The 12,472-nt window shown below is 34.5% G+C and overlaps 1 protein-coding gene across 1 annotated transcript; it reads right to left on the reverse strand.

The window, feature by feature from the left end:
• Positions 1 to 6,297: 6,297 nt before the first annotated feature.
• Positions 6,298 to 7,253, reverse strand: LOC136025781 (uncharacterized). The gene is made up of 2 exons (XM_065701768.1): positions 6,824 to 7,253; positions 6,298 to 6,668 (listed from the first exon to the last, which is right to left on the reverse strand). Exons 1-2 carry the CDS (start codon positions 7,251 to 7,253, stop codon positions 6,298 to 6,300), a joined length of 801 nt encoding a protein of 266 aa, XP_065557840.1.
• Positions 7,254 to 12,472: the final 5,219 nt, after the last annotated feature.

A 12,472-nucleotide genomic window follows, 5' to 3' on the forward strand; every position in this document is an offset into this window, starting at 1 on the left:
CGCTTGGTAGCGCTGAATATAAGAAAATCAGTAGATCTTTAACAAAAACATTATGATGATCAAAGTTACCGTTTTTTTTTTGGGAAGAAGCCAAGTAAGTCAATGGGAATGGATGTTGACTTGATTAGTTTTGAACGATTACCAAGGGGATTTTTAATGATTAATGCTTAACTAGTAAGGACCGATAGGGAAGGAAGCCCATGCTCATTGTTAAAATATCCCTGGATCAAAATCCCCTTGTTGGAGTTGGAAGGTTGGAGGAAATTCAACACTATTTTCTAAGGAAAGCCTTTATACGAAGTTTGTAACATTGTTACAAATTTAAATTGAAGATATGTGATATTAAAGATAAGATTAAGACCAGTTGAACTTATTGCATTTTGAGAAAATTTGAACATAGTTAATTTCGAAGACCATACTGGCATTCCATGATGATAATTAGCAGTTTGAATATGGATAAATCGTTGCATTAGATAGTGAAATAACAATAAAAAAAATCCTGTATATTCTTTGACTGTTTTTTTACTGTCTAGTAAAAGGATCTGTCCCTATTCAAACTATTATTTATCGCAATTTGAACTTATTGCAATAGAAGCTATTATCCTTGGTGAATTTTCTTGTTATACTCACAAGCAGGAGTATGTCCAGGATTTTGTTTCTGGGGTGGAGTGCAAGAAACACTTTAAGAACTCAAAACTTAAATCAAAAACTTTACAAAATTTTCTTTATTTGCTTTTTGTTTCTATTTACGAGTTGGAAAGAAATTCTTGGGAAGGAAGGGGATCCCCCCCTTTGGATATAGTCTTGCTCTTACGATTTGTGACCTAGATAGCACTTGGGCTTTAACAACAAAAAATCTAAGACTAATAGAAAAGTCGACCCTTCATTGCTCTCAAGACTAATGTTTGGGAGTTATCAATTTTCTCTTTTTTTTCGTACTGTTTAGTCATTCAAAATTTTATGCGATTCCTCTGGCTACTTAGTTTTTAAATGTTACAACTAAAAATAGCTCTTTTATTTCATTATTCTTATATTTGTTCTAATAGTTATTAAACATTGATGATAAGAACTGCTAAAAATTTAATGAAATGTAATAAAAAAAAGGAAAAATAATTTAAAAACATAAATATTTTGGAAAAGATATAATTTATGAGGAATCACTGGCTATGACAAACAATGTAAGGAGTTCCAATATAACAGGTCATATTCATTTTTTGCCTCGCCATAAGGCTGGCTTTTATAAACTCGTCGTTGCCCATTGTTGCGTCTGATAAAATGTGGGGCTGCTATCACTGTGCACAAAATGACAGCCATAATTAAAAGGATTAGCACCTAAAAGAAAATGAAACAGACTACTTTGTTTAGCACTGTGATTAATGTTAGCTAAATACATGGTTTTGACTTTGAAAAAGATAATTTAAATACGATTGAATAGACATGCACTATAGTAAATTCTGCCAGGGATGGAGCGGATGCAGGGGGAGGGAGAGTTACCCGCTTTGATAATATATATTTTACTTTGATTTGGCTTTATTGCTTATATTTGAAACAGGAGGTGTTGTGTTGTAATTATTTTACCCTGGATATCACCAACTTCCGCAAGTTTCTGCTTGTTTCAAGCTTGACTTTTTATTTTACTTTATTTGGTTTTTTTGCCAAGAGGCAGCATTTAGCCATATTCATAAAGTCAATTCGTATTATCATACAATTGAGTAAATAATTTTTGAGACCACGCTAGCTAAACATGACAATGCACAATATTGCAAAGAATAGAAAAACGAGGACAATAAACAACCAGTGAAAAAATTAAAATAATGCAAATATTTCGGTAAAGACCTTCGCTTGACCGTCCTCACTGCAGAATAAACTGATAAAAATATCAAAAATAACCTTAAAACAAAACACAAAACTAAAATATGATGACGCTTTCTCAGTAACGGTGAAAGGGTAACTGAATAGAAAATACAAGTCTAAATGACATTTGACAGTTTCATCGTACTTACAGCACTTTCAAAGGCTAATCTCTTTTCTGGTAGATTGTTATCAGATATTTGATTTGATTGTATAACAAAAATTTTTGGATTTTTTTAAAACGATCAGGAATAATAATTATGTCATCAATTGGACTTTGAGAAGTTTTTCTCGTGTCTCTATTGAGAGCTACCTTTTGGTGTATGTGCTTTTTTATCTCAACTGCTTCCTTGAAAACTTTCAGGAGACCTTTAATGGTGGCAATAATGGAGGTGCTGTCAAATAAGATGAAATGGTGCGGACTACTGCACGATTGTTGAGCCAAGGCGAAATCATGGCCTTGTCTATTGAAGACCTATGTTCTAATAACCTCTCCCCTAGTTGCTGCTGGATTCTTTCAATATAAAAACAGCCACAAGAACAGGGAATTCTATAAACACCACTATCTAGAATGGGGCTGGTTTTATCTTGGCATCTGTTGAAAAAGCTCTATATTTTATTTGAAAATTTAAAGGGACCATTAAGTTTACGTTTTTTAAGAAATTTTCAGTTTTTCACTCAATTTTGGATTGTAGGGTAGAAGAGTGAAAGGTTTCTTCTCATCCATCAATGGGATGATATCTGCTTGGATTTGTTGAGTTGATGACTTCTTTTCTGCCTTTTTATGTCTTTTCTCTATGAGGGTTTCAAGTAATTTTTATGGGGTATCCATTGCAAAATAAAATATCCTTAATATAGTTCAATTTGGAGACTATATGAGGCTCCGAGCATATTCTTATAACTTGGTCCACCAAAAACATAACTACTCCTCTTTTTAAGCAGGGAGAGTGGTTGGAAAAAAATTAAAATACATATCATTATGCCAAGGCTTCCTATAAATAGAAAATTTATGGCGAGGAGACTTATTGAAATTAATGCATCTAGAAAAGGAAGTATATGGCTATCTTCTAGTTCTAAAGTGAACTGGAGGTTATAGCCAAAGTGTTTAAATGAGTTAAAAAGGAGTTAAGTTACTCCTCTCCATGATCCCACACAAAAATAACATCATCCAGAAACCGATCCCAGAACTGGTGTTTCAGAGAAAAATTTTCAAAGTAAAAGTTCGAATAAATTCCATATAAAAAGTTGCCAAAAATGGTGAAAGGCTCGTACCCAGGAGTAAACCCATGATTTGGATGAAAAACTGGCTATTATTTTGGGAATATGAGGAGGAACTATTGCAAAGACGAACAAGACGCATAATAGTTTCTATATCCAGTGTTTGGTAGTCCATTTGGTCAATAGTTTCTTCTAATTTTTGAAGAGCCAGTTAACATTTTTTTTTATCACAAGATGTATACATTGAAATGGCATCAAAACCGGCCAAAATTTTATCTTTTTCATATCAAAGACTTTAATTTTTCGACAAGGTGAACTGAGTTTTTAATGTATGAAGCTTGCTTTTGCTTAAGGGGTCGAAAAAGGGTTGACAACCATTTTCCCAATCTGGCAGTCGGAGAGCTATAAGAAGCCACAATTGGGTGTAGAGGAACTCCATATTTGTGGATTTTTGGGAGACCGTAAAATTTAGAAGCGGAACAACCTTTAGGATAAAATATTTTATATATATATGGAGTAATAAGCCTTTCAGTTTGCAAATCCCTAGTTTCTTTCGTAGTATACGGGTTAACTTATTATAAGGGCGTATAAGTAAGGGTGTCGGATAGAATATATGTAATTTTTTGATTATATGAAGTTTTATCAAGCATAACAATTTCATTTCCTTTGTCAGCCCTGGTGATAATGATATGTGGTTTTTTTCTTAAATTCTTGAGAATTTGTGTTTCCGGATTTTTTTGCCCTTGAGAAATGCGGAGTGAAATCGATAATTTTCTTCACCACCTCTCCTCGAATTACATTTGTATTTCCACAGCACCACCTGAACCAAATATACCCGCCTCCACATTGGCGATTATCTCTGAAAAATTCACCTGTGTTTGAGGTAGGCAAACTTTAGGTCCCTTAGACAAAACACGGGTTTCTTCCGGTGTAAGAACTTTAAAAGATAGATTCTCAATTGCTTGACTACGACAGAATCTGGATAGAAAATATCTAGAATTCTGAAAATTTTCGTATTATAATTTTTCAAACTTTTCTGATAAACAAGCCGTAGCCATACAAAAATTGTGACGGAAAGTATTCTGAGCTATTCTAGAAATCTGCTGAAAATCTGTCGGTGAAAGGTTACGCTGTAAAAGAATATCGGGTTTTTGAAATTGTATTACTAAAGAAAAACGTCGTTTTTTTATCTTTTAAAATGTGGATAAATGACTAAAAACCAACCCTATCACTAAATGGTCTTTGAGATTGCATACCTAGATTTAGGCAGAAACGAAGAGAATCTGGAAGAGTTATCTTTACAATTCTGTAAACATTCTTGTTGATTAATAAGGCTGGCGTGTTTTTTAGACAAATCAAAATAATTTAAATGCTCACCGTACCCTACCCGTAAATAATTTCTGAGACCACACTGGCTAATCATGACAAAACACAATATAGCAAAGAAAAGAAGAACGAGGACAACAAACAGCCAGTGAAAAAATTGAAAATTATGCAAATGTTTCGGTCAAGACCGCCGCTTGACCGTCCTCAGTGCAGAATAAACTGATAAAAAAACAACAAAAAAAGCTTAAAACACAAAACTAAAATATGATGACCCTCATTCCGTAACAATGAGATGGTAACTGAATAAAAAACAAGTCTAAATTACATTTCACAATTTCATCTTACTTACAGCAATCTTCAAGGCGAATCTCTTTCCAGCAAGATTATTATCAGTTATTTTATTTGATCGTGCAACAAGATTTGTGGATTTATTTGAAAACAATCAGAATTAATAATTTTGCCATCAGAAGTCGAAGGTTAGTAACAGCATGCTGTAAAGTATTGTTGTTTCTTTACAGTATTTGTTGTTTTCTTTACTGTTTATACTAATTTGTTGTTGTATTTGTTGTTGTATTTGTTTCTGTATTTGTTGTTTCTTAATTCTGTATTTGTTGTTTCTTTACTGTTTATACTAAAATCACCTAACACTACTGTATGACCTTTGTCACATGGGTTGACAAGTCGCTTATGCAGTTATTGAGTGTATTAATGTGCCTGTGGTTTGGTGTTTAAATGCAGAATCAACAACAATGAATATGAAATATGAAATTTGTCTCTTGCGGATGCTCTATTGTAACCTTTATTGTCTCAATGCTGTTACACCTGTAGTTTTTGACTTTATACAGATTTGAGTTCAGGGTTTCAGATACGTATATGGCAGAACCATACAGGTAGTTGACGGAGTAATCCTTTATAAATCGTTTGGAACCTGGTATAGTAAGTGTTTCACTGTTTGTTGAAGGTCCAAGTCGTGATTCCGAAAAAAAAAGTAAGTCTACCTCAATAGGTCTGGGGTGTGCTTTTAAGTCTTCGATATATCTTCAAAGCAATCCAACATTTTGATAAATAACTTTTAAGTTTATATGGTCGAATTTGTGTATTGGGTCAGTGAAAGGTACCTGTCGTGGTCTTTTCATCTCTTCTTGTACATCTGGATATGCTGATATCTTTCCTTCAATGAGTTGAACTATCTTCAAACCTTGGAGTGATTTGGCTCTACTTATGGCGACATAATAATTGTGAGGAAATGCTCTTGAACCTTTTAGGTCTATTCGCTACTTCTTTTAAGGTGTCTCCCAGCGCTTTGTGTACGGGTTTGGCAGAGGATGGTCGCAAAGGGAATTGGAATATTTCTATGTCAGTTCCTTCTTTTTTCGTTATTCTAAACATCCTTACTGTTAGGAAAATTGGAGTCCAGTTTCTGAGTTCTTCATTTGGAAACCTACTTTTGAAGTTGTAGATAGTAATTTTACCAGCATTTTATTGTTAAGTAGGATCCAGATAATATTGTCGCTGAGAGCTTGTACAGTTCCTTCTGATCCATTGGCGAGATGATTGGTAGCTTCTATGTTTACGGTCAATTCTACACGGTCCTTAACAGTGAGTCTTGGATAAAATGGTAAGCATTGTGTCTCCCTAAGTGGTAGATGTTTGGACTTTTCGAGAAGATATTGTTTAACATATTGGACGACATCATCTTTTACGGAATCTTTTGCGGTATATTGTTTCTTCTCTGTTGTTAAGTTTTGATGCGCTACTGCATTGAACTTGTCTACCGAAGTGTTGGACATGAAAAGACGTTGAACCATCAATGGTGCTCTAGTGACCTTACTAGTTTGAAACGGTTGAATGTCTGCTTCTTCTTCTTTTTTGTCTTCTTTTTATCTCATAATTTCATCAAGTTCAAATCATAATTACGTTATCTTGCCAGAAATTAGGGAGGAGAGCTTTGTGTGGGCTAGTAGGAGGTTGGAATGGATAACGTTCTGCTACAGGTCGTACCTGGTACAGGTCTCCGAAGAAGAGAATTGATACTCCTCCAAAGTCTTGTTGAGTCCCCATGATTTGTTTTAGTCTACGATTTGTCATTTCGACTATGTTCGTTCCTACCATAGATACTTCGTCAATAATTAAAATTTTCAATTTTATCAATTCTACTCTTTGCTGATTTAGCTTATCAGCTGTCAAATCTTTGAAGTTTTTCATTCCTTGACTTACTGGTAGACTTAGTGCGTAGTGTAAAGTTGTTCCTCTGATATCGCATGCAGCTTTACCTGTTGGTGCACACAGTAGTATAGTAGTATATATAGTATATAGTATAGTATATAGTATAGTATATAGTATATATATAGTATAGTAGTAGCAGTACACGGTAGTATACGGATTATAAGCAGTTGCTGAAATATTGCATTTAGTACTTGAGTCTTACCGGTTACAGCGTCTCCGGTTATGAAAATGTAGTATGGCTTTTCTTCGTTTCTTGACAGATGCGAAATTGCATCAAAGACGAATCTTAGTTTCAAATTTCGTTGGCGAACTAAAGTTAAGAATTCGGTATTGTTCATTTGAGTGATGCGTGATAGTTTTGCTTCTGAATTACTTATTGATTTGTCAAGATTCATTCCGATATCGCTGATAAATCCAGGCATGTCTTGGTTATTTTGGGTAGCATCATATGCGTCTTCGTGTTGCACGGATATGGCCACTTCCCCCATTCGGTCTTTTTCGTCTATGTCCTCCTCGTCAATGTGAAAATTGTCAATTTCAGTGGTAGCATCGTTTTCAAAATAAGTTTTGATGTTGTAGATTGCTGCTGAATTTAGGTGGTATGCCAATTTATAAGATGTTGCATTTTTCATCAGATGATCTTCTTTTCGCCAATACGTGTACAGTAGGAGTAATTCACGGTAGTGATTTTCTTCGCCATTTTGTTTGGTAAATGTCACATATGCAATAATTTTTTATTTGTTTCTCAGTCTTAAAGTTGTTTTACCAGATATAATATTGATAATATTATGCTTTCTTAGTTACATAATGTTGGGTGTATCTATTGACCGTGTGTAGTCTTCGCTATCGGATGGGCTAGAATCTTCGGACTTTGATTCATTACAGTGATTAGGCTTATTCGGCTTGTTCACAATATCTATAAAACCTGAAAATTCAGCTAGTGAAAGCGATTCTAGTATAGCTGGTTGTTTTTCATATTAGTAAAAATACTGTTGAAGAATAGTTGATCTGAATCTTTGGGAAGCTTTTTTATGCTATCCATGTCTTTGAGTAGGAAACAGCGATCTTATTTCTTTGCTGTGTTCAAAATATGAAGAACCGACTGGTGTTCCTCATAAGAAATCCAAGAACCCTGAAATACCATGAAGAACCATGAATACCATGTTGCTTCTTGGACGCTCAGCTCTGAATGGTTAAGCAAACATTTCCTAGTTTTCGAATGGACTCTTTAATACCTACATATATAGGTATATATACCTTCTCTTGCTTCTTTCTCTGCTTGCGACATATGTATGCTTAAGCTCCTTTGGCTTTTTAGTATGTAGGCGGTGATATATGCTGCGCAAGCATATGGATTGAGTACGAATTGAAGATCATGATTTAATTTAATTGCTTTCAGCAATGTAGTAATATATCTGTTTACTCTGATTTCTGCGGCAGATTGTTTTAAGAATATCTTCTCTGTTTTCAAGCTTGTTCCTATAGCTCTGATGTACGTTTCTTTGTTGGTGTTTAAAATAGCTAGAAAGGCTTCAAAAGTTATATCAGACCCAAGATTCGAATTTTTTAGTATTTTTTTTTAATTTTTTCCATAATTTTAGATATTCTAGCTTCTGTTCGAATGTTTCTTGGCCTTCTTCAAATAGTTTTAAGATGTGTGTTCGACTCATTGGAGGTATAGTGAAGTGAAATCTACATTCACTCATTGTTCCTTTTTTCAGCCCGATTCAAAATGTCTGTGTATCTGCAAATAGGTGAGATCATCTTGATTGTTGGAGCTGGAAATATTGCAGGATGTGTATTGGTCTATGTGATTTGCTAACTCTTGTTGATTTTCACTGCTTAGTTTCGGTGCATCTTTGACCCATATAAACATATAAGTACGTGGAGATCCTCTTTGTTGAAATTCTACTCGAAAAAAATAGACTGTGCATCCTAGTATATCTTTTTTCTGTTAAAGATTTGAGACGTAAGCGTTCACGATATGGTGAAACTGTCTGGTACAAGTAACAGGGTCATTGCGTACTAACCTGCACTTTTCTTCCTTAGCTAGAGCTTCAACGTCTTCTTCGGCATAATTTTTTTGCATCGACTGTAAGATCCAGAATTTTGAGTAGGAAATTCCACCTTGTTCAAGCGCAAGATACAGAATGAAACCAAGTCGGGATACCTAACCTTTATAACATAGCAAGCAAATCTTTCTTGGCTGCTTTCCAATATACGGCTGTTGTTCTGACGTCTTTGAATGTTTTGTAACCTTCGTCTAAGTTCATAAGTCTCTGAACATAGGTTTCATTAGGAAAATCTCCATCCTTTAGATGTTTGTTCCGAATGTATTTGCGAAACACGGTCTGGCTCTTTTGTTGAATTTCTCTTATCATTTTTTTTTTTGGCGTGTTGTCTAAAGCGAGAATGTATGTTGAGTATTTCCCATTTTACGAAATCCGCTTCGGCTACTCGTATTTTGGATGGTGTGCATTTGGTTTGTTTGCAATATAAGGTAGGAAAAAAGTTTATCTCGCAGTCTTTGTCATTGAAAAGATCTTGAGCTCTGCTTTGGGATCCTGTTGCTACGTATATTTTACCGAGGAAGCCTCTGGTGTCAGAGATTAAGAATGTATCAAAATTTCTAATCGATTTCTGTAGGTCTCCGATTTCTTCCCACGAAGAAGCATTCGGGTCGGACGGAACTTCTTCAGTATTAAAGTTACTGGTGTTTGAGATCTTTCGTTTGTGTTTTTTGTTGTATGGTGAATTGGTAATCGTAGAGATTCGTTCAATGATGTTGACCTTGAAGAGGTTAAACAAGTCTCTTCTTGTGATATCTCTTGGTCATCAGATAGAACAGAATCGGATTCGTTTACTGATATCGAAATATTTCGTTCTTTGTAGAGATCACTTGTTGATTACAGATAATGTAATGCCTGTAAAAGCTTTTGTGGTCTGATATTTCAGTGTCGATAGTCGTAATTATATACTAATTTTCGTCTGAGTGAAACAAAAATTGATTGACAATTATAAGTTGTCCTTGGAAGAGCTGTGACCTGTGATGTTTGCATGAAGATTTACGATATTTCCTCTCAATCCCTGTCGTCTCCCACGAGGAAGGGATCTAATTTGCATAAATAGGATATTTAAGGCAATTAATCTTTCTTCTATTGAATAAACAATTGATATGACAGGATCGATAGCGGAAATGGCCATTCCATTTAGAATTGATAATGGAGAAATCTTATTTCTTTTTATGTACTTTAAATAATGACGAAGACCATATTGCCTTTCCATAATACAAATACAGAATAGAGAATACCGAAGACTTTTTTTTCCCAAGACAGCGAATGAACGAAACCTATTTGAATATTTCGGCCCTATATCTAAGGGCCGTCTTCAGCAAAGAAAATAATAATCTACAATGACACACTTACAATAGAAGTTCTTTGTTAAAAATTCATTTTTTAAAATAGCCTAGGCATCATTACTTCGTAGCGAATTAAATAAAAAAAAACAAGTTCTTTTAACTGCAAGTAAAAATTGACATTAGAACTTAAAACGAACAGATATTACTCCGCATATGAAAGAGGCTGTCCCCTCCGCAACGCCTCGCTCTTTACGCTAAAGTTTGACTCTGTCACAACTCCACTTTTTAAAACGATGAAAAAAACTTTAGCATAAAGAGCGAGGCGTCGTGGAGGGGACAACCTCTTTCGTATACGGAGTAATTGCTGTTCTGTTTAAGTTTTAATATCATTTCTTATTTGCAGTTAAAAAAAACTTGCTTCTTTATTTAATTTCTGAACGTTTTTGAATTAATGCATATTTTGATTTTGGCTCACCGCACATGAATAATTAAACCCAAATTTGCATATTAATTTTTTTTTGCTAAATAGCTCTCTCATAGTATTAATCGGATGATTTTGATAAAAAAAAGGGTTGGGGGAGGAGGCCTGGCTGCCCTCCAATTTTTGGTTACTTAAAAATGCAGCTAGATATTTTTATCTTTTGTACGAACGTTTTTGTTAGTAATAAACATACGTACCTTACGAATTAACTTACGTAACGAACTTCTATATTTGTTTATATTTATTACGTATATGAAGGGGGGTTTGTCCCCTCTTCAATACCTCGCTCTTTACACTAAAGCTTGAATTTTATCAAAAATCTTTAAGAATGACAAAGGCCGCACACAAAGGCCTGAATCACAAAGGCTGTAAAATAAATAACCAAAAATACTGTAGCGTAAAGAGTAAGGTATTGTGGAGGAGACGAACCCCTTTGTATACGTAATATTTTATGTTCGTTTTAAGTTTTAATGCTACTCATTACTTCCAGGTGAAATTTTTTTTATTTATTTTCTCATTATTATTTTTAAATAATACTAGACAATCCTGTACCCCCTTCATGGAAATCATCTTCCCTCATGATGAATTCCTCCATGGAAAAATCCTCCCACGTAACCCCTCCCCCGATCCACCCCCCCCCCCCCCAACGCGACAAAGTCCCCCTGAAAACGTCTGTACACTTCATAATAACCATTACTATATGTAAACGATGGTCAAAGTTTGTAACTTGCAGCCCCTGCCCCTGGGACTTCGGGCAATTAAGTCATTCCCAAAGACATAGTTATTAGGTATTCGACTAATTTGAACAGAATGGCTTTCTCAAAATGTTGATCTGGTGATTTTAGGGAAAAAATGTGCGCGGGAGGGAGCCTAGGTGCCCTCCAGTTTTTTGGTCATTTAAAAAGAGGGGTGATTTTGTTAAGGTTCCATGACTTCTCAGGCTCGTAACATTTGATGGGTAATACTAAACTTGATGAAACACATATATTTAAAATCAGCATTAAAATTCAATTCTTTTGATGTAACTATTGGTATCAAAATCTGTTTTTTAGAGTTTCGGTTACTATTGAGCCGGGTCGCTCCTTACTACAGTTCGTTACTATGAACTGTTTGCAAGTTCAGCCAAGACTGTGTGATAAAATCTAACATTTTACAAGCTAAAAAGGTTCATTCATTTTATAAACTGTATTTATTAAATGTTTGAATAATTTCTTTTTGCAATGTTTGCCTTCTCTGCAGCTAATCTTGTAATTCTTTTGGAATTGGTATTTTCAATAATTAATTCTGTGTGCATAGGGTTCATGGAAGACGCAATTTTAGTTTAGAATTATGGCGAAAGTGAACTTAAAGGTTTTCTAGAACATTTAAATACTTACGATTTAAACCTGGAATTCACTCTAGAGACCGAAACAGATGGAAAAATACCTTTTCTAGATGTATTGATAATACGTAGTGAGAATAAACTTGATTTACGGTTTACAGAAAACCTACACATAATAATAGATACCTTCATTTCAAATCTAACCATCCTCCACAGGTTAAAAGAGGCGTGGTAATATCTCTTGTGGGTAGAGTACTTAATATCTGTTCAGAGCCGTATATTAAAAAAAGAATTAAATTTTATTACAGACATACTTTTTGGCAATGGGTCAATTTCTTTCATAAATATTGTTATTGCTCAGAGATTAAAGATACATTCTCCTAAAGCCTTAAATACCACACCAGTAAACGATTCGAAAAAACCCACAAGTACGATTTACCTACCTTATATTCCGAAAATTACTTCAAAACTGAAAAAAGTTTGTTAAGAATATAATTTACGTGTTGTCTTCACAAGTAATTTAAGTATAATGAATCTTCTCAATTCTGGTAAGGATAAAACTCCAGTTACTCGTCTAAGAGGGGTGTATCAAATACCACGTAGGTGTGGAAATTATTGCGTTGGTCGAACCCACCAAAATGTAGGAACAAGATTACAGCAACACATAGAAAGTATTGAAAAAGCATAAAAA

This window comes from Artemia franciscana, chromosome 4 (assembly GCF_032884065.1).
Source record: "Artemia franciscana chromosome 4, ASM3288406v1, whole genome shotgun sequence".
In the NCBI taxonomy this organism is placed as follows: Eukaryota; Metazoa; Arthropoda; class Branchiopoda; order Anostraca; family Artemiidae; genus Artemia; species Artemia franciscana.